Below are 22,402 nucleotides of genomic sequence, written 5' to 3' on the forward strand. Positions count from 1 at the left end.
GGAGACGAACTGCCTCAGGGGCCCAGCTGAGAAGGTTGGGACCTTTGTTTGACTCTCGACAAGTGGCTCATTGATGTAAAATCACTCCCGCCGCCAGGTTTTAATTGTCTCCACAAAGGTGCCTTCTGGCCAAGTCACCTCTGGAGCTTGTTAATCATGGCCCCGCCAAATTCAGCTAATTGGGCGTCTCCGCTCTTCGTCTTAATGTTGAACGTCTTCAGCAATAAGCCAAAGTGTGGCTCGACGGGCAGGAAGGCCTCATAGACGATGATGAACACCGTGAGGTGGAGAATGGAGTTTGGGGTTAGGCGATGAAAATCTAGCCCATGGTATAAGAGACCACCCCCCCGCACGAAGGGGTGCAAGGGGAACCATAGACCTCAGACGAGGTGGGAGATGAAGATTACCCTCTCCCCTGGCATGGGAGTAGAGACACACTAGTTGGGCTTCGGGGCCCAACAGGCGGCGTCGACAAGGATGTACCCCGCGGTCCAAAGCTCCTGATGGTTCCCTCCTTGACATTGGAGGCCACCCACTAGCCCTTCAGATTGGCGTCAGCCATCGCCGAAGGGGAGGTGCGAGCACTGAATGGAGGTTGAGAAGTTTGGGAATGGATCTAGGGCGCTGGAGCTCCGGAAGCTTTGAGCAATGGCGCACGGGGTGGAAGCGTGAGGGAAAGTGCATTACTTTCCCCTGCCTTTATAGGTCAGTGAAAGGCCAAAGGCCCCTTTTACTGCCCAAATGAATTGCCATGTTCCAACCCTTGGTGTCGTTATACATGCATGGGGTGAAAAATCCTTGATGATATCCCCCGAAATACGGAGCATGATCTCTGCTTTGATGAGACGTGTCAATGAAAGTGTTGCCTTGGGTCGCTATTCGAGCTACAATAATTAGCTCACTTAAGCACCACGGGTGATGACGGTTCGGTAAAAGCTATCAGGCCAGAACACTATTCACACCTATGTGCCAAGCCTTCGAGGCTAAGGTATCTCAAGACTTCGGATGCCGAAGTATGACCCTTAAAACATATGGTCAGCAAGCGGCCCTGTTAAAGGGAAGATCAATAGTTACCTCAAATAAAGGAGAGCTCGGGTTTACATGGAAACCACCTGCAGAGAGGAACTCGCCTGTCAAGCCAAAGACTCCAGGACGAAGACACTAGTCCAAGGAAGATTGTCATTCCTGGCTCCGAAGACAAGTTCAGGGGTTACTGGCAGTGTCCTGGACTAAGGGGTACCAACCTAGTTGGCCCATCATCCATGGGACGAGCTTATGGCCCACCGATCTCACAAGGAAGGACTCCAGAAGCCTCGAACTCTGACGTGACCAAGACGGACTCAGTCGAAGACTTGGCGTGTACTTCAAGGACTACTACACCTATTGGCATGTTTATCCCTAGTTGGTAACCAGCCATGTGTAACCCTAGATACCCCTGGTGCCTATATAAGCCGGAGAGTCTAGTCCATAGAGACACAATCACAATTACTAGCCTTAGGGTTTATAACACAACATACGATCTCGAGGTAGATCAACCTGTACTCGATACTCCATCATCAATATAATCAAGTAGGACGTAGGGTTTTACCTCTTCGAGAGGGCCTGAACCTGGGTAAACATCGTGCCCTTTGTATCATGTTCACCATCGTTCCAAGATCCACAACTTGGGATCCCCTATCCGAGATCTACCGGTTTTAGTATCGATAGTGGGGTTAATATCAACTAAAGTCATGACCTCTCCAAACCCAGTTCTATAAGAAATTCCATGAGATTGATAATTCTCTAAAGTGGTGGGATCATTCTTACCTAAAGTTGATGCTCTTCCGAACCCACTTTTAATATTATTGCAAATTTTATCATCAATAATAGATTCATTATGAGGCTCGGAATTATCAAGATCACAACAAACATCATGATTATCACCCCAATCATGATCATTAGCACAATTGATATTCATAAAATTTATACTAACAACATTGCAATCATGCTTTTCATTCAATTAAAGTATCTTGATAGCATTTTCTTTTATCACTTCTTCATTGTTAGATATTTGTTTATAATATGCAGCAAGTTTGAAAAGATTAGCAAGCGGATGAGGATCCATAGTTATCTTTCTTTTTGGTTTTCACTTTCTGTTATTGTGTGTCAATGATAAGGAAAACATAACTAGGCAAATACGTAGAACAAGTAAATGCGAATGCGTGTGTAGGGACCTTGAGTAACGGCACTAGAAATTCTTTCTGCTACTTGTGCATGTACTTCCTCTTTAGAATTTGATGACAATGATGATGATGATGATGATGATGGTGATGAAGATGAGAGGTGGCCTAGGGGGTCCTTCTTCGGGGTCAAGCGTCGGGCGACCCGATGGGAGGAGGAGATAAAAAGAGATGCTCAAGACACAAGGTGAGGTGAAGCGGATAAAGACAAGATTAGTGAGTTGATCAAGACAAATAAGGAGTTGGAGGAGAAGAGGCAGCAAGAGAAGTTGGAGTTGGAGGGGAGGAACAAGATAAGATGGCACAATGGAAACATATGCATGAAAGTAAAGGTGCAAGGAAGAGATGTAGACGTGTATGCTTTTGCTTGAGGAGTATTGATTAATGCAAGAGACAAGATGATAGAGAAGAACCACTTCATGATGTTGGATCCAAATGCAATGTATGAAACATCAAGATCATTGACAGAGCTGGTGAGCGAAGATCATGTCTTCCAGGATGCAATGGAGCAGCCAATACACTGGAGGAGGGGGTGCACGCATGGGAGGACGTGGCCTTGCCAGTGACATGTGATTTGTACACGTCGATCGAATGTGTTCATGGTGCTTCATCTTTCCTTCATGCATTTCGAGCCTATGATGATTGCTTTTGGTTGAACTTCATGTTATGTTTATATTTGAATTCGATTCTTGAAGAATATGGCATGGTTTGAAATCTTGTTGAATGGCAAAAGATTAAATACATGCGAGAATGAGAATCAAGAGTGTATATGCACAAATATAGGAAAAAATATGAGAGGAAATTATGGAGGCTGCAGAGATACGACAACTCTAAATTAACACAAACGCCCAGTGACCTACAAAAACTTATGAAGGGCACTCCAACTAATTTTAGAGGTGGTTGATATTATGAGTTTGCTAGCTTTACAATTGTGCATCAAGCCACCGTTCAATCCAGAAGAAGGTGTTTCGGCCATCAAACCATTGGCCAAAGTGGAAAGCACGAATTACACAATCGTGTGTTACAAATTCATATATGTGTATTCAAACATCCCTTTTATCACATGGATGAGAAACATCAATAGGAGGAAAAACACATGAATGGAAAATACACAGAAATTTGATAGACATGTTTTCACAAAATAGAAGAGCACAAAAACCGCACACATGTAGAATAGACATTTTGATGAAATGTAAAGAACTGTATTTCAATCTACGTGAATGAGTGTAAAAAAGAGATCACTCGAACATTTGTGTATCATCTTCTTCCTCCTAGACTCTTTCATTCTGTCACACCCTAGCTAGTCATGCATTAGAGTGTTGCATCATGTTTACTCTTTCATCAGAAACTTGAAATGGGGATGACAGAACCCCCAGTCCCCTCTGAAACCAACTAGGGTTACTAAAATAATTTTTCAATGAACCTGAAATGCCCTTCTAAAATGCCCATCATTTTTGCCTTGGTTCAGAACCTCTGCCAAAAGTGGTGCACATTTTTCTAGGCCATCCTAGGGTTTTTGAATTAAATCATAGATATTTGAATTTGGGCATTTAAAATAATATAAAATATTTAAATGCTCAAATATCTCCAAACTAAAATGTTTCATGTTGGAAATAATCCAACTATGGACCAGGAGTAGTTTGGTGATTTTTGGAGTTGCTTAGGTATTTTATTTAATTCAACAAAGTTGCAGATATATTAACAGAAACAGAAAAATTAATAAAAAGGAGTAGACTTACCTGGACCTACCTGCCCAGCCCAGCCGGCCCAGCACTGTGCTGGCCCGTGCCAGCCAGCTGCTTCCCCTTGCCAGAGCAGGCAGGGAGGTGAGCATGGCGCGCCCGAGCTCGCCACGCACCACCCAGCCTCTCTGCATCGCCCTGGTCGCCGTTGCGCCGCGTGGATCGTCTTCTGGTCGTCGCCCCGACCTCGCCGACACCCCATTCACTCTCCCCGGCTCTCCCTCGCTCTCTCTCCCGCCCGACCGAACACCACCGTCGCCGCCGTTCGCCATAGCCACCGTCTCCGACCACCCCTCGCTCCCCCGACTAGCTCAGGAGCTCCGCCTCGACTCCCTCTTCCTCCCCACCGCTCCACAGCTCCCCGGAAGCCCTGCATCGCCGCCACGTCGCCGTTCCCCTCTTCGGACTCCGACCACCGTCGCCGTCAAATTCGTCGTCTCCGACGCGTCCCCGAGCCCGCTTCGACGCCCACTGCAACCGCGGTGAGCCCCCGGAGCGTTTCCCCCTTCTTCCCTGGTCTCTCCCGACCTCTAGGCCCTAGCTCCACCTCGACCGAGAGCTCCACGCCGCCGGCGATGTCGCCATCGTGGCCACGGTCGCCGTAGCGCCCAACCGAGCACACCATCGTGCTCCACACATCACCAGGAGCACGTAGAACGCACCAACGCCTCCCCAAACCCCCTGCAACACTGATCCCGACCGCACCCGAACTCCGGCCGCCGCAGCCGAGCTCGCCGCTGTCAACTCCGGCCACCCCGAGCCCAACCACCACCACCAATAGACGCGGCTCAACCTCAGCAACACGTAGATGCCTTCCGCCGTCCATTTGGTCGCCGGAATGGCAAAAAGCACTCTCGCCGCCGTCTCGGATCTCGCCGGCGTCATGTCGCCGGTGGGGTTTGACTTAACCGACCTGGGGTTTGACCCCCCCAGGGTCACTGACGCGTGGGCCCTGTCGGCCAGATGGTTAGGTTAGCACTAACTACTGTTAGTCAACCCCCCCTGACACTGACAGTGGGCCCCAGCGCCACTAATTAGTAATTAGAATTAATTTAAATCTGTTTAACCCCCCCTGTCACTGACATGTGGCCCCCACACGTCAGGTTTGACTTCAGCCAGCCGCAGTTGACCTGCTGACGTCACACTGACGTCAGGCTGACGCAGTAATTGATTTTCTGGATTTAAATTAAATCAGGAAATTCCAGAATATTAATTAAACTTCCAAAATTCATAACTTTTATTCTGTAACTCCAAATTGGACAAATTATATATGAAAAATGATCAGAAAAATCCAATCTATCCATCTGTACTATTTTCATGCATGATCAAACAAGTTAAATTGATGATTCAAGCAGAACAAGGAAAAGCACTTTAAAAGGCCATATTTGAATTTGAAATTTGAATCTTTGATTCAAATTTGTTCAAACCCTTCTGGCTTTAGTTGCATTAGCCCAATACACTCATATTGCCATGTTTCATGCATGCATCATATTGTTGCACATTGTTTGGTGATGCTTGTGTATCGATGCCTTTGCGACAGGTTCTGTCCCCGAGGAGTACCGTGATTACCCTAACGAAGAACCGTATCCGTGCATCGAACCATCAGGCAAGCAACCAACCATTTGATCATATCGATACAATCCCATGTTCTCGCTCCTGCTCTCTTTTACTGCATTAAGACAACGCGATTCAAACTGCTGTGTGCTACGGTAGTTGAACCCATTTCCTCTGCATGACCTGTCATTGCCACAGTAACTAGATGAAACCCACTAGCATGTGTAGGAGTTGATTGAGCCATATGTATGTGTTGTTCCTACCTTGCTATGCCTGCTATGCTTAGAGTCGTGTCAGGTCTGGTTCATCTGGGTGATGGGCTAGAGTGAAATGATTATGTCGGTAATGAGAGTGGTATGGTGAACACGATTTGGTAAAGGTATCGATGAGAGGCCATGTAGGAGTACATGGTGGGTTGTTTCATTGAAGCCGACCTTAAGCACTGAGATCTGTATGTGTGATTTAAGAATCAGCTACTACCATACATTGGGCCCTGAAACCATGGACCCGCTCGACTTCTTATTCACCCTAGCTCTCTGTCCAGGAGTTGCAAGTAGTTTCTGGTGTTTGTAGCCTACTGGAGGCCGTGGACAGCGCTGACCGTAGGGGTGGGCTGTGATGCGGTAGGTACGTGGCACGGTGTACCGAATACCCGTTAGGTATCTCGGGAACCCTGTTCACATCGTTCGGGGCCGTATGGGAAACCTCGGCCGGACTCCCTGCGGATGGAACCTGAATAGGCGATAAACCTGGACTGGAGGCTTAGGTGATTAGGTAGGTCGTGGCCGACACCCACGTTGGGCTTCCGCTTGAAGGTTGCCGAGTACATGTCGTGTAAACGACGGTAAGTGGTGAGAGCGTGTATGAAGAAGTACACCCCTGCAGGGTTAACATGATCTATTCGAATAGCCGCGTCCGCGGTAAAGGACTACTTGGTTGCCTATACAGTTCATAGACAAGTAAATGGAAACTACTAAAAGCCTCAAGATAAGTGTGAGTGCCGAGGATGGCTCTTCCGTAGGAAGACGGAGGTGGATCCTCGGTAGTGTATTGAAGTGGTGAGTAGTGGACTCGTGTGCGCAAAACATTTCAAAGTTGGAGTATCGTAGGATAGTCTAGCCAAGAGTCAAAGCTGGCTTGCTGCAATAACTCCACCAACCCTTCTTGATACTATGCATGTATGTAGGATCTGATGTAAGTCTTGCTGAGTACCTTTGTACTCATGTTGCTATAATCTACATTTTTTACAGAAGACGCTGCAACCCCTTCTGATGGGTTCTATGTAGACGTTGACATCAACGAGTAGGCTAAAGACCCAGGTGGTGACCCTGAGCTTGTGAAGGACCACGTAGTATAGTTAGGCTTTCCAAGCCTCTTTTATTTTACTAGTTGTCTGTACTCAGACAAGTTACTTCCGCTGTTGGCTTGTATGACTATATGACTTGTGTGTTGGGTTGTGAGACCCGTACCTTTGTGTATGATATGTATGGCTCCCTGAGCCTTAAATAAAGTACTTGTGTCATAGAGTCATGTTGTGATGCTTCGTTGTATTTGCACATATCGAGCATATTGTGTGTATGATTGAAATGCTTGGTATGTGTGGGATCTGACTATCTAGTTGTTTATCTTTAGTAGCCTCTCTTACCGGGAAATGTCTCCTAGTGTTACCGCTGAGCCATGGTAGCTTGCTACTGCTCTGGAACACTTAGGCTGGCCGGCATGTGTCCTTCTTCGTTCCTGTGTCTGTCCCTTCGGGGAAATGTCACGCTTGAGTACCGGAGTCCTGTTAGCCCGCTACAGCCCGGTTTACCGGAGTCCTGCTAGCCCAGTGCTACAGCCCGGACCCACTTGCTGATGACCGACACGTTCGAAGCTGGGTCATGGATGCCTGTCCCTGTAAGTCTGTGCCACTTTGGGTTTACGACTAGTCATGTCAGCCCGGGCTCTTTATCATATGGATGCTAGCGACACTATCATATACGTGAGCCAAAAGGCGCAAACGGTCCCGGGAAAAGGTAAGACGACACCCGTGGGGATACCGTGCGTGAGGCCGCAAAGTGATATGAGGTGTTACCAGCTAGATCGATGTGACATCGAGTCGGGGTCCTGACAGCGTTGGCATCAGAGCCGGACTGCCTGTAGGTTCTCCAAGCCAAACTGGTCGATGTTGAGTCTAGAAATTCTTAGTTATATGTAGGGGAATTGTTTGTGGGTTGGAACGTAAGGCTCTTTTTACTCCTTATACCTTATGACTTTCTGATCTGAGTCAGTCCATTCTTCCACCGGGGATTAAGGAATTAGGATCTGTTTCTCTATCAGGATCACGTGTTACTAATCAGTAGTACCTTATAAGTTTGATGGATACAAGCCTAGTTCAGTTCTACTACCACATCATGTTGCCAGAATGGTTTCAGAACTTTGATATGATGATGTTGAGTGTGTACGAAATCCTTTGTCAAATGTCTCAAAATCCTTTTTGAGCATTTACAGCTGTTATGCTGCCGAAATTTTGCTAGAAATTCTAATGCCTTTGCATTATGATTATGCTTTCAGATGGCCACTCGCAACCTCAATCAAGTGGTTCGCCTGACTCGATGCCTAGATGTACCCGGCCATACTGCTAAGTTGGTCAGGGTAATGACTGAGGCTGGATATCGTTGGTATCCTGAGTACACGGTCGAAGAGCAATTCCGAGACTTCAATCAAAGCCAGTATCTCTGCACTGTCAGGATATTTCCATCTTATCCTGGATCCACTGAGCCTCTTCACTGTTCCTATGGACTCGGGGTTACTATCGAGATGGCTGTGCAGGATGCCGCCTACTCTATGATGACCATTATGCGAGTCAGATCTGGTTTATTTCGGGACTCTGACTTCCGGTATATGCCAGGATCACTTCCGGGAGCACAAGGGTATCTCCAAGCTATCTATGCTGACTCCACTCAGGAGGATTCACGGACTCGCACCACTGCTGAGATGCTCGAGGATAAGGACCGTGAAAATCGGGCCTTAAGGTTAGAGCTCTTCAATACCCGTGCTGACCACTGGGCCACTTTGACTCGGTTCGCACCGGCGGTGCAAGCTGGATATTCAGATATGCGCGATCTCTATCCTGTGAGATCTGCTCTGCCAGACGTGATGGTTTGGCGTGATGTAGGAGGCATCACCCCACCTCGCGGTCCCCGCAGGCCACCGTTTGTTGGTCCAAGGCCTCATCCTAGCCCCTATGGTCCACAAGCTCCGCGAGATCGTCTGTTTCCGGATGAACATGTTGAACTTCCAGGCTATGGAGGTGACTTCTACGAGGACTACTACGGATCGGTCTGAGTTAGTGGTAGTAACACTAGTTCGCACTAGCTGTGTCGTCTATCGTCCTGCGTGACTCGTGGGATATGACCTAGTTTGTACTCCTTCCGGAGGTGTAGAAAAATAATGTATAGGAGCTTGGAATGCCTCCGATGAGATGTAATCCTTTTCTCACCGTAATAGTACTTTGTTTGGTCTTGTACTAAACCTGTATGGTGTGTATGACGATGGAATAAAGAAGCAGTTTCTGTATCTACCATGTCATACGGATGATCATCTTGCATTCCGAGTTATTTCTTACATTATGTATCCCATGTCGGAATTTATCATTCTGACTAAATCATTGTCTTGTTTACCTAGGATGGTCAACACGCGCGCTAACCCTGCTTCCCAAGAGCAGGCCGAAGGCAGTGAAGCCAGGAATGAAAATCTGCCTCATCCTCCTTCACTAGCCGAGGTGATGATGGAAGCTGAGAGAAACAAGCGGGAGACAAACCGTTTGTTGGAGCGTATTGAACAGAATACAGCACACCATCAGAGGGCTAACGTGGTGTCACTCAGTGATTTTATCAAATTGCATCCACCCACGTTCACCACTCCGTCGAGCCTCTCGACGCTGATGACTGGCTTCGCAGTATCTCTCACAAGCTGCGTTCCGCGCTGGTAGCGGAGGCTGACAAGGTCACCTTTGCCGCATATCATCTTGAAGGCCCCGCCAGTCTATGGTGGGAGAATTATGGAGCCATGCGCCCAGCGGGCCATGTCACTACTTGGGCTGAGTTCAGCGAGGCTTTCCGTGAACATCACATTCCGGAGGGTCTCATGGACCGTAAACGTGAAGAATTTTGCAGTTTCACCCAAGGCCGACTTTCTGTGGACGTCTATAGCAGAGAGTTTGGTAATCTCGCCCGATATGCAACTGAGGAAGTGTCTACTGACGCCAAGAAACAAGCAAGGTTCCGTAAGGGCCTTAGTCCTGAGCTTCGCCGCGACCTCCGTCTGCATGAGTGCACATCTTTTTCGAAACTTGTCAACAAAGCCATCAGTGCTGAAACTGGTCAGACTGACTATGACGCAACACGCAAGCATGGACGTGTCACGGGTTCCTCATCCGGTGTTGGTCCTCAGAAGCGCCGCGTGTGGGTACCCAACACCGCCCTGCCACCCAGGTTCACACCGAGGCCATCTTTCCAGGCGCCTCGCCCCGCTCAACAGTCTGCTCCGGCCAAGCCCTATGGGGGTCCAACCAATAATGTTCCTCCACGTACCAGTTCCGTGACTTGTTTCAAGTGTGGGGAATCTGGTCACTATATGCGGGAGTGCCCCCAGACCAACCCCAATCAATCTGCTAAAGCTGTTGGCCGTGGCAAGCCGACAGGGAAAGTATTCCACGCTAAACCGGTCACCGCTTCACGTGGCCATGTCAATTGTATCTCTGCCGAAGAAGCTCAAGAAGATCCCAACGTTGTTCTCGGTACGCTTCTTGTTAATTGCCACCCGACATCTGTTCTTTTCGATACAGGAGCCTCTCATTCTTTTATATCTGAAAATTATGCTCGTTTGCATAACGTTGCATTCTGTGACTTGCCATCCTCCATGGTAATTCAAACTCCGGGATCCAAATGGCAAACTTCTAGAGTAAGCCATGGAAATGAAATCCAAGTCGACAGACTTGTTTTTCTCGCATCTTTGATAGCCCTTAAATCTTCAGATATTAATATCATTTTGGGTATGGACTGGATGTCAGCTCATCAAGCCAAAATTGATTGTTTCTCTAGGACTGTTCAACTCACCCACCCTTCGGGCAAGATAGTCAATGTTTTGACTCGAATAGCCAAGCGACAATTATATTCTCTTAACGCCAGCCCTTTGCCAGACCTTGAGGACGTTCCGGTAGTCCGTGACTTCCCGGATGTCTTTCCAGAGGAATTGCCAGGTGTTCCACCTGACAGGGATGTTGAGTTCGTAATCGACCTCATTCCAGGAACCGTTCCGATTGCTAGAAGACCTTATAAGATGGCACCCCTAGAACTAGCCGAGCTCAAGAAACAACTCGATGAATCCTTGAAAAAGGGTTTCATCCGCCCTAGTTCATCTCCGTGGGCTTGCCCCGTCCTATTCGTCAAGAAGAAGGATGGTACGGACCGGATGGTTGTAGATTACCGACCTGTCAATTTGGTCACAATCAAAAACAAATATCCACTTCCCAGGATCAACGACCTGTATGATCAGCTCGCTGGATCCTCAGTCTTCTCCAAGAAGGATTTGAGGTTGGGATACCATCAAATCAAAATCAGAAACGGGGACATTCCTAAAACGGCCTTTGTTACTCGTTATGGCCAATACGAGTACACCGTCATGTCCTTCGGTTTAACCAACGCTCCAGCCACCTTTTCTCGGTTAATGAACTCAATCTTCATGGAGTATTTGGATAAATTCGTCGTAGTTTATCTCGATGATATACTCATCTACTCCAAGAACAAGGAAGAACATGCCGAACATCTAGTGTTGAAGAAACTTCGAGAGCATCGCCTTTATGCCAAATTTTCAAAATGTGAATTCTGGTTGTCAGAAGTGACCTATCTGGGTCATGTAATATCGGGTAAAGGTATTGCTGTTAACCCTGAGCGAGTTCAAGCCATCCTTGATTGGACTCCACCCGAATCGGTCAAGCAAGTTCGGAGTTTTCTAGGCTTAGCGAGCTATTGTCGTCGCTTTGTCGAGAACTTCTCCAAAGTTGCTAAACCTCTAACCGAACTCCTCAAGAAAGATAAGAAGTTCGAATGGACTCCACCATGTGAGCACAGCTTTCAGGAACTGAAAAGACGCCTGACCTCTGCTCCCGTGCTAGTACCGCCAGACTTCTCCAAGGACTTTGTTATCTACTGCGACGCCTCGCGACAAGGACTAGGTTGCATTCTCATGCAAGATCGACACGTAATTGCTTACGCTTCACGGCAATTGCACCCACATGAGGAGAATTATCCTACTCATGATCTAGAACTTGCAGCCGTAGTCTATGCACTTAAGACCTGGCGACATTACCTCCTCGGTAATCGTTGCGAAATATTCACTGATCACCAAAGTCTGAAGTACATCTTCACCCAACCGGATCTGAATCTCAGGCAAAGACGTTGGGTTGAATTGATCACAGACTTCGACTTAGGAATAACCTACACCCCAGGGAAAGCCAACGTCATGGCTGATGCGCTAAGTCGTAAATCTTATTGTAACAACCTGATGTTACAACAAAGTCAACCGCTTCTCCATGAGGAATTTCGGAAGCTTAACCTTCACATTGTACCTCAAGGTTTTCTCTCCACCTTGGTGGCAAAACCTACCCTTACGGATCAAATTATCAAAGCACAGAAGGTAGATCCGGGAATCTCACGCATCAAGAGAAACATTCAGAAAGGAATTGCGAATTGTTTCTCCGTTAATGATCAAGGAGTCGTATACTTCGGGGATCGACTAGTGGTTCCCAAGGTGCGCAACCTGAGGCGATTGATCCTTAAGGAAGCTCATGAATCTCCTCTCACCATTCATCCCGGTAGTACTAAGATGTATCAGGACCTACGCCAGAGGTTCTGGTGGACTAGGATGAAGAGAGAAATTGCTCAGTATATTGCCAATTGCGACGTCTGCCGTCGTGTAAAAGCAGAGCATCAACGGCCTGCTGGCACCCTTCAACCCTTAGCTATTCCTGAATGGAAATGGGATAAAATTGGTATGGATTTCATTACCGGTTTTCCCAGGACCAAAAGAGGGAATAATGCTATTTTCGTCCTGGTCGATCGTCTTTCCAAAGTAGCTCATTTCTTACCTGTTCGTGAGAGCATAACCGCTAGCCAGCTGGCAGACTTATACATCTCCCGAATAGTGTCCCTTCATGGTGTTCCTTTGGAAATCAATTCGGATCGAGGAAGTCTTTTCACCTCTCGATTTTGGGAAAGTTTCCAAAATGCTATGGGAACTCGTCTCTCCTTTAGCACCGCTTTCCACCCTCAGTCAAGTGGTCAAGTGGAACGCGTCAACCAAATTCTAGAAGACATGCTTCGAGCCTCTGTTATCTCTTTCGGAATGGACTGGGAGAAGTGCCTTCCATTTGCCGAATTCGCTTACAACAACAGCTATCAATCTAGCTTGGGTAAAGCCCCTTTTGAAGTTCTCTATGGACGACGATGTCGAACACCCCTTAACTGGTCAGAGACCGGGGAAAGACAATTCTTTGGCCCAGATATGATTCAGGAAGCAGAAGATCAAGTTCGTATCGTTCGTGAAAAGTTGAAAACAGCCCAATCCCGTCAAAAGAGTCAATATGACCGAAAACATAAGGCTATGACTTTTGAGGTTGACGAGAAGGCTTACCTTCGGGTCACCCCTCTGAAGGGAACCCATCGTTTCGGTATCAAAGGCAAATTGGCTCCTCGTTACATTGGACCTTTTCGCATTCTTGCCAAACGAGGAGAAGTTGCCTACCAATTGAAACTACCTCCGCACCTCTCCAGAGTTCACGATGTCTTCCACGTTTCTCAACTCAGGCGTTGCTTCTCGGATCCTATCCGTGAAGTGGACCACGAAACGCTTGATCTCCAAGATAATCTTACGTATCGAGAGTACCCCATTCGTATCCTCGATCAAGCCGAACGTACCACGCGACGTCATAATATCAAGTTTCTCAAAGTTCAATGGTCGCACCATTCTGAGGATGAAGCAACTTGGGAAAGGGAGGATCGTCTTCGACTCGAGTATCCCGCCTTCTTCTCGGAGGAACCCAAATCTCGGGACGAGATTCTTTTGAGTGGGGGTGAGTTGTCACACCCTAGCTAGTCATGCATTAGAGTGTTGCATCATGTTTACTCTTTCATCAGAAACTTGAAATGGGGATGACATAACCCCCAGTCCCCTCTGAAACCAACTAGGGTTACTAAAATAATTTTTCAATGAACCTGAAATGCCCTTCTAAAATGCCCATCATTTTTGCCTTGGTTCAGAACCTCTGCCAAAAGTGGTGCACATTTTTCTAGGCCATCCTAGGGTTTTTGAATTAAATCATAGATATTTGAATTTGGGCATTTAAAATAATATAAAATATTTAAATGCTCAAATATCTCCAAACTAAAATGTTTCATGTTGGAAATAATCCAACTATGGACCAGGAGTAGTTTGGTGATTTTTGGAGTTGCTTAGGTATTTTATTTAATTCAACAAAGTTGCAGATATATTAACAGAAACAGAAAAATTAATAAAAAGGAGTAGACTTACCTGGACCTACCTGCCCAGCCCAGCCGGCCCAGCACTGTGCTGGCCCGTGCCAGCCAGCTGCTTCCCCTTGCCAGAGCAGGCAGGGAGGTGAGCATGGCGCGCCCGAGCTCGCCACGCACCACCCAGCCTCTCTGCATCGCCCTGGTCGCCGTTGCGCCGCGTGGATCGTCTTCTGGTCGTCGCCCCGACCTCGCCGACACCCCATTCACTCTCCCCGGCTCTCCCTCGCTCTCTCTCCCGCCCGACCGAACACCACCGTCGCCGCCGTTCGCCATAGCCACCGTCTCCGACCACCCCTCGCTCCCCCGACTAGCTCAGGAGCTCCGCCTCGACTCCCTCTTCCTCCCCACCGCTCCACAGCTCCCCGGAAGCCCTGCATCGCCGCCACGTCGCCGTTCCCCTCTTCGGACTCCGACCACCGTCGCCGTCAAATTCGTCGTCTCCGACGCGTCCCCGAGCCCGCTTCGACGCCCACTGCAACCGCGGTGAGCCCCCGGAGCGTTTCCCCCTTCTTCCCTGGTCTCTCCCGACCTCTAGGCCCTAGCTCCACCTCGACCGAGAGCTCCACGCCGCCGGCGATGTCGCCATCGTGGCCACGGTCGCCGTAGCGCCCAACCGAGCACACCATCGTGCTCCACACATCACCAGGAGCACGTAGAACGCACCAACGCCTCCCCAAACCCCCTGCAACACTGATCCCGACCGCACCCGAACTCCGGCCGCCGCAGCCGAGCTCGCCGCTGTCAACTCCGGCCACCCCGAGCCCAACCACCACCACCAATAGACGCGGCTCAACCTCAGCAACACGTAGATGCCTTCCGCCGTCCATTTGGTCGCCGGAATGGCAAAAAGCACTCTCGCCGCCGTCTCGGATCTCGCCGGCGTCATGTCGCCGGTGGGGTTTGACTTAACCGACCTGGGGTTTGACCCCCCCAGGGTCACTGACGCGTGGGCCCTGTCGGCCAGATGGTTAGGTTAGCACTAACTACTGTTAGTCAACCCCCCCTGACACTGACAGTGGGCCCCAGCGCCACTAATTAGTAATTAGAATTAATTTAAATCTGTTTAACCCCCCTGTCACTGACATGTGGCCCCCACACGTCAGGTTTGACTTCAGCCAGCCGCAGTTGACCTGCTGACGTCACACTGACGTCAGGCTGACGCAGTAATTGATTTTCTGGATTTAAATTAAATCAGGAAATTCCAGAATATTAATTAAACTTCCAAAATTCATAACTTTTATTCTGTAACTCCAAATTGGACAAATTATATATGAAAAATGATTAGAAAAATCCAATCTATCCATCTGTACTATTTTCATGCATGATCAAACAAGTTAAATTGATGATTCAAGCAGAACAAGGAAAAGCACTTTAAAAGGCCATATTTGAATTTGAAATTTGAATCTTTGATTCAAATTTGTTCAAACACTTCTGGCTTTAGTTGCATTAGCCCAACACACTCATATTGCCATGTTTCATGCATGCATCATATTGTTGCACATTGTTTGGTGATGCTTGTGTATCGATGTCCTTTGCGACAGGATCTGTTCCCGAGGAGTACCGTGATTACCCTAACGAAGAACCGTATCCGTGCATCGAACCATCAGGCAAGCAACCAACCATTTGATCATATCGATACAATCCCATGTTCTCGCTCCTGCTCTCTTTTACTGCATTAAGACAACGCGATTCAAACTGCTGTGTGCTACGGTAGTTGAACCCATTTCCTCTGCATGACCTGTCATTGCCACAGTAACTAGATGAAACCCACTAGCATGTGTAGGAGTTGATTGAGCCATATGTATGTGTTGTTCCTACCTTGCTATGCCTGCTATGCTTAGAGTCGTGTCAGGTCTGGTTCATCTGGGTGATGGGCTAGAGTGAAATGATTATGTCGGTAATGAGAGTGGTATAGTGAACACGATTTGGTAAAGGTATCGATGAGAGGCCATGTAGGAGTACATGGTGGGTTGTTTCATTGAAGCCGACCTTAAGCACTGAGATCTGTATGTGTGATTTAAGAATCAGCTACTACCATGCATTGGGCCCGAAACCAATGGACCCTCTCGACTTCTTATTCACCCTAGTTCTCCGTCCAGGAGTTGCAAGTAGTTTCTGGTGTTTGTAGCCTACTGGAGGCCGTGGACAGCGCTGACCGTAGGGGTGGGCTGTGATGCGGTAGGTACGTGGCACGGTGTACCGAATACCCGTTAGGTATCTCGGGAACCCTGTTCACATCGTTCGGGGCCGTATGGGAAACCTCGGCCGGACTCCCTGCGGATGGAACCTGAATAGGCGATAAACCTGGACTGGAGGCTTAGGTGATTAGGTAGGTCGTGGCCGACACCCACGTTGGGCTTCCGCTTGAAGGTTGCCGAGTACATGTCGTGTAAACGACGGTAAGTGGTGAGAGCGTGTATGAAGAAGTACCCCCTGCAGGGTTAACATGATCTATTCGAATAGCCGCGTCCGCGGTAAAGGACTACTTGGTTGCCTATGCAGTTCATAGACAAGTAAATGGAAACTGATAAAAGCCTCAAGATAAGTGTGAGTGCCGAGGATGGCTCTTCCGTAGGAAGACGGAGGTGGATCCTCGGTAGTGTATTGAAGTGGTGAGTAGTGGACTCGTGTGCGCAAAACTATTTCAAAATGGAGTATCGTAGGATAGTCTAGCCAAGAGTCAAAGCTGGCTTGCTGCAATAACTCCACCAACCCTTCTTGATACTATGCATGTATGTAGGATCTGATGTAAGTCTTGCTGAGTACCTTTGTACTCATGTTGCTTTAATCTACATTTTTTACAGATGACGTTGCAACCCCTTCTGATGGGTTCTATGTAGACGTTGACATCAACGAGTAGGCTAAAGACCCAGGTGGTGACCCTGAGCTTGTGAAGGACCACGTAGTATAGCTAGGCTTTCCAAGCCTCTTTTAGTTTACTAGTTGTCTGTACTCAGACAAGTTACTTCCGCTGTTGGTTTGTATGACTGTATGACTTGTATTTTGGGTCGTGAGACCCGTACCTTTGTGTGTATGTTATGTATGGCTCCCTGAGCCTTAAATAAAGTACTTGTGTCATAGAGTCATGTTGTGATGCTTCGTTGTATTTGCACATATCGAGCATATTGTGTGTATGATTGAAATGCTTGGTATGTGTGGGATCTGACTATCTAGTTGTTTATCTTTAGTAGTCTCTCTTACCGGGAAATGTCTCCTAGTGTTACCGCTGAGCCATGGTAGCTTGCTACTGCTCTGGAACACTTAGGCTGGCCGGCATGTGTCCTTCTTCGTTCCTGTGTCTGTCCCTTCGGGGAAATGTCACGCTTTGAGTACCGGAGTCCTGTTAGCCCGCTACAGCCCGGTTTACCGGAGTCCTGCTAGCCCAGTGCTACAGCCCGGACCCACTTGCTGATGACCGACACGTTCGGAGCTGGGTCATGGATGCCTGTCCCTGTAAGTCTGTGCCACTTTGGGTTTACGACTAGTCATGTCAGCCCGGGCTCTTTATCATATGGATGCTAGCGACACTATCATATACGTGAGCCAAAAGGCGCAAACGGTCCCGGGAAAAGGTAAGACGACACCCGTGGGGATACCGTGCGTGAGGCCACAAAGTGATATGAGGTGTTACCAGCTAGATCGATGTGACATCGAGTCGGGGTCCTGACACATTCCTTTTTCTCCTTTGGCCACCCAACTTCCTCCCATCCTTACCTCGCCTTCGCCTGCAGTGCCACGTCAAACCGCGTCATCCCTGCATCCAACAGAGTAGCTATCTAATTCGAGAGGCGATCGAAGGAAAAAGACACCCACCCGCATAGGCACATAGGTCAAATTTCTTTCCCGCCTCCAGCAAGGTAACTATCTAATCCGAGCAACGGTCGGAGTGAAAACCCCTCCTCACACCCGCATCGGTCTAGTTTTTTTCGCCTCTGTCAGTGACACTGCGACAAGCCGCGTCGTCGCACCCGCATAGGTCAATGAGCGGATGTCGAATTTTTTGTGATACCGAGGCACACATGAAAGTCGCATAAAAAATAAGAAAAATGTGCTACAAACGTGATAAGCCATTCCAAACCAATCAAGATTAAAAAATATATATATATAGAAAAAACAACAGACCCAAGACCGTGCAACCAATTGGACGTTCTCCCTCATAGTCCAATACTGCGTGACAGCTCGCATCAGCTCTCTCCAGCTCCTCCCCTTTTTCAGGCCCCCAAAATATCATCCTCCTTTTCCTCAAAAAAAAAAATCATCCTCCTACCCTCCATGGCTCCATCCATGCCCCTACTTCTCTTTCTCTTCTGACCTGACCTACTTATTTTATTAGGCCTTGACCCTTGACTTGTCTAATCTAATCCTCCATGCATGCAATTGCAATGGCCAAAACAAATAAAAGCAGCCACACACACCCTGTCACCACTCACCACTCCCCTCACAGCTCCCACTAGGCACTGGCACTGCACTGGCGCTCCTCCTCCCCTCCTGCAACCCATCAGTCCTCACTCATCTCTCTCTCCACACCGTCTGTGGGAGTAGGGAGTACCGCTCCTAATAATTGATCCTTCGCTCTCCATTCCCTCGTTGATTTGTTGTTACTCTAAAGATCACCACCAACCACCCTCCCCTCCCCCAAACCCTCCTCCCAACCACAATCCAATCTTTTATCAAGAACAAATTAACCAGCCCTCACCCTTTGCCCCAAAACAATCGTCTAATCTTTGGTCTCCGCCTCCACATTGCTCCCAAATCCAACGTCTCGGGCCCTGCCGCCCCTCAAATCCACCCTTTTTGTCACTCCATCCTGTCCTAAATTCCCCTCCTCGCCCAAAAGCCCCAGCGTTTCCCACTGCATCATCCTCTGCGAAATCCAATCTTGGCCGCCTGGATTGCCCATTCATTTATTCTCTGAGGGAACCCAAGCTTTAGCGGGCTGCTCTGTTCGAAACCCGATCTCTCTTTAGCACCGAATTCTGCAAGAAAGCCAGAGTTGTTGCGGAGATCCGCCATTCCTGGTTGAGCCGACGAGCTTCGCCGCCGCGGTCCGATGTCGGACTCGGACCAGAGCACCGTCGTCTTCGGGCTCCACCTGTGGGAGCTCGTTGGCATCGGCGTCGGCGCCGCCTTCGTGCTCCTCCTCGTCCTCCTCTCCCTGCTGTGCCTTCTCGCCAACCGCCGTCGTCGCCGTCGCCGCGCCCCCGCCGGCCCCGTCCTCCACCTCGCCACCGTCGCGCCCAGTGCCCATCCCAAGAACCCCACCAAGCCGCCCAAGGACATCCAAGAGGTGCCCTCTCGCGGCGCGCAGGCCCCCGTGGGGGGCACCGCGCCCAAGGTGCCGCTCGCTCAGATTCTCCAGGCGTCCCCGCAAGAGTCCATCCAGATCGAGACCGGCAAGGAGCACCGCATCACGTTCCCGGAGCAGCCGCCGCCCCACCATCAGCGTAGCGGGGGGCCGTCGTCTCGCGGGGCCAGCGGCGAGAGCCGCGGAGGTGGCCCGGAGCCGGGCGTGCCCGAGGTCTCACACCTCGGGTGGGGCCACTGGTACACTCTCAAGGAGCTCGAGGCAGCGACGGCAATGTTCGCCGATGAGAAGGTGATTGGCGAGGGCGGCTACGGCATCGTGTACCATGGCATTCTCGAGGACGGCACACAGGTCGCCGTCAAGAATTTGCTGAATAACAGGTAACAGCGCTTCCCGTGAACTCAAGTATAGCCAAATTTAGAGCCTTGTTTCTGATTGGCGTCTAATTGATTTGAGTTTAAGCAAGATGTATAATTTGATGGATGCACCGGGTCACTGAATCTGACTTGAGATATTGACAATTCAGATGGTGACATTGTGCAAGAACTTGATAAAAAAAATGGCAGGTCGTTGTTAGCATGCTTAGCGTGGAAGCTGCCATTTGAGAGGCTGAAATGTGTGATTTGTGTAACGTGTGGTTTTTGTGTTGCTGAATTTAGTAATATACTTGGTTTGTTAGGGGCCAGGCTGAGAGGGAATTCAAGGTTGAGGTCGAAGCAATCGGGCGGGTGCGGCACAAGAACCTCGTGCGGCTGCTTGGATACTGTGCTGAGGGCAACCAAAGGTACCTCCTTGAGTGATAAGTTGAACTGCTGTATTCGATAAATGAGGCGCTTGTAACATAAATGTGTTGTATATGAATTCTTTCCAGGATGCTTGTGTACGAGTTTGTCAATAATGGAACTTTGGAGCAGTGGATTCATGGTGATGTTGGTCCTGTGAGCCCTCTTACATGGGACATAAGAATGAAGATTATTCTTGGATCAGCAAAAGGGTAAGTGCATGTGAGTTACTGATGATCTGAAAATATATTTACCACAACTTAATACTTACACAGTTACCTAGTTGTGCAGTTTAATGTATTTGCACGAGGGACTTGAGCCAAAGGTGGTTCACCGTGATGTCAAGTCAAGCAATATCCTACTTGACAAGCATTGGAACGCTAAGCTTTCTGATTTTGGGCTAGCAAAGCTTTTGGGCTCAGAGAGGAGTTACGTCACGACCAGGGTTATGGGGACATTTGGGTTAGTACGGTACTCATAAAATCATCGTCACACAAGATAAACATGTTCATAGTTGCTTATGTATCTCTTGTTATTACAGGTACGTTGCTCCAGAGTATGCAGGCACTGGCATGTTGAATGAAACTAGTGATGTCTATAGTTTTGGGATTCTTATTATGGAAATAATATCTGGTAGGGTACCAGTAGATTACAACAGGCCACCTGGAGAGGTTAGTAATGGCTGTGCCTCCTTATAACCAGTGCTAAATTAAGCACTCGTGAAATGCATTTATAAATTCTGCAGATTAATCTTTCAGGTTAATCTCGTTGAATGGCTGAAGACAATGGTGAGCAGCCGAAATTCAGAGGGGGTTTTGGATCCCAAGATGACCGAGAAGCCTACTTCAAGGGCACTGAAAAAGGCTTTGCTAGTGGCTCTGCGATGTGTAGACCCTGAAGCTCGCAAGAGGCCAAAGATTGGTCATGTGATTCACATGCTTGAAGTTGATGATTTCCCCTACAGAGATGTAAGTCAATATGGCATGGCAAATTTTTTATCTTTATTTTCAAGTAGATGCCATTTAATAACAATTATCTCAAGAATAATTTTGCAATATATTTGTTACCCCTATTTATTTTTCGTGTTGCCGGGAAAGGACATCAAGATGAACACGTCAAGTATCATAGTACATTGTTTTACTTTAGATTGTTATACCATACATTTTCTCTTTTGCCTGTTGCTGAAAGGGCTCCCTTTTGGTCATTGTAAGTTACATGGCAGGTTGATACTTTTTCTCTTTGTTACACGAAATATGGATTTCAGCATCTTCTTTCCAGTTTGAATCTGTTCAGGTTTAAGATGTGTGTAAATGAAGCCAGCCATTTGCCTTTTAATATCTGAATAACAACCTTTCCCCTCATAATTAGTTCAAAATTTACTTAAGAAAAGTTTTTATGGAGAAAATGTGTTTATTTATAGTGATATACCTTTTGTTACTCTTATTGCCAGGACCGCCGAGCTGGCAGAGCTCCAGGTCAAGCGAAATTGGGGGAAACACCTTCGGGTGAACCTGGCGATAGCAGCGGGAACGACACACCGAAAGGTCAATCAAAAGCAGACAATTCAAGGTGGAGAAATCAAGAGACCTAGCTATGATGGAAACGGTGATTCTTCCGGACCTTTGTGCATGATCAAGAAAGAAGCTGGATGGCGCAGACCTACTACAAACAAGCTCGTTTGCGGCTCCATGGGTTGAGTCAGGTGTGGAACCATGGAAAGCGTCTATGGAGAGATCGTGATAGCATCTGTACATTACTGGATTAATTATGGTAGGCATAGGGATTTTTTGGTTGGTTTCGCCGGATCGTGTTTATGTAAAAGATATATCTCCGTATGATAAAGGCCCTATACTTTCAGGGGTAAAGCTGAGCGTCGCTTATGACCGACCTCCTGGTTGGTGTCATGTTGCTGCTCAGCTTATGATTCCTTGTCCCTTTTCTTCCTTGATGAGATTCATTTTCTATACTTTGCTACTAGCTTTCACATAGAAATTTGATGGTTCAGTTCTTCAGGCTGGATACTTAGATTGACAGCCAGGGATTGCATGGCATGGTACTCTACTGGTATCATATAATTGCTGCTTCAGCACGAGCCTCCAAAGTAATTCGTGCGATCCAAATCTAATCCGTGAGCGGACATGGCTCTCGCGAGCCCGCCTGCGTCGGCGGCGCCGCCGCCCTGATCTCCCTTCTCCGGCCTCCCCTGCAAGTGCCCGGTCCAGATCTG

The 22,402-nt window shown here is 48.1% G+C and overlaps 1 protein-coding gene across 1 annotated transcript; it reads left to right on the forward strand.

Annotated features, from left to right (window-relative positions):
- Positions 1 to 18,512: 18,512 nt before the first annotated feature.
- LOC123189217 (probable serine/threonine-protein kinase At1g01540) lies at positions 18,513 to 22,141 on the forward strand. Its single transcript, XM_044601580.1, has 7 exons — positions 18,513 to 19,773; positions 20,073 to 20,177; positions 20,265 to 20,387; positions 20,467 to 20,637; positions 20,717 to 20,846; positions 20,934 to 21,143; positions 21,626 to 22,141. Exons 1-7 carry the CDS (start codon positions 19,139 to 19,141, stop codon positions 21,764 to 21,766), a joined length of 1,515 nt encoding a protein of 504 aa, XP_044457515.1. The 5' UTR covers positions 18,513 to 19,138; the 3' UTR covers positions 21,767 to 22,141.
- The last annotated feature ends 261 nt before the right edge of the window (positions 22,142 to 22,402 follow it).

This window comes from Triticum aestivum, chromosome 2A (assembly GCF_018294505.1).
Source record: "Triticum aestivum cultivar Chinese Spring chromosome 2A, IWGSC CS RefSeq v2.1, whole genome shotgun sequence".
NCBI lineage: Eukaryota > Viridiplantae > Streptophyta > Magnoliopsida > Poales > Poaceae > Triticum > Triticum aestivum.

Excerpts from the sequence above, each read along its gene's own strand:
- LOC123189217 (XM_044601580.1), top strand. The coding sequence starts at position 19,139 with ATGTCGGACTCGGACCAGAGCACCGTCGTCTTCGGGCTCCACCTGTGG. Across the intron at positions 20,178-20,264 it reads TGTGCTGAGGGCAACCAAAG|GATGCTTGTGTACGAGTTTG; the intron begins GTACCTCCTTGA and ends AATTCTTTCCAG. Across the intron at positions 20,638-20,716 it reads AGGGTTATGGGGACATTTGG|GTACGTTGCTCCAGAGTATG; the intron begins GTTAGTACGGTA and ends TTGTTATTACAG.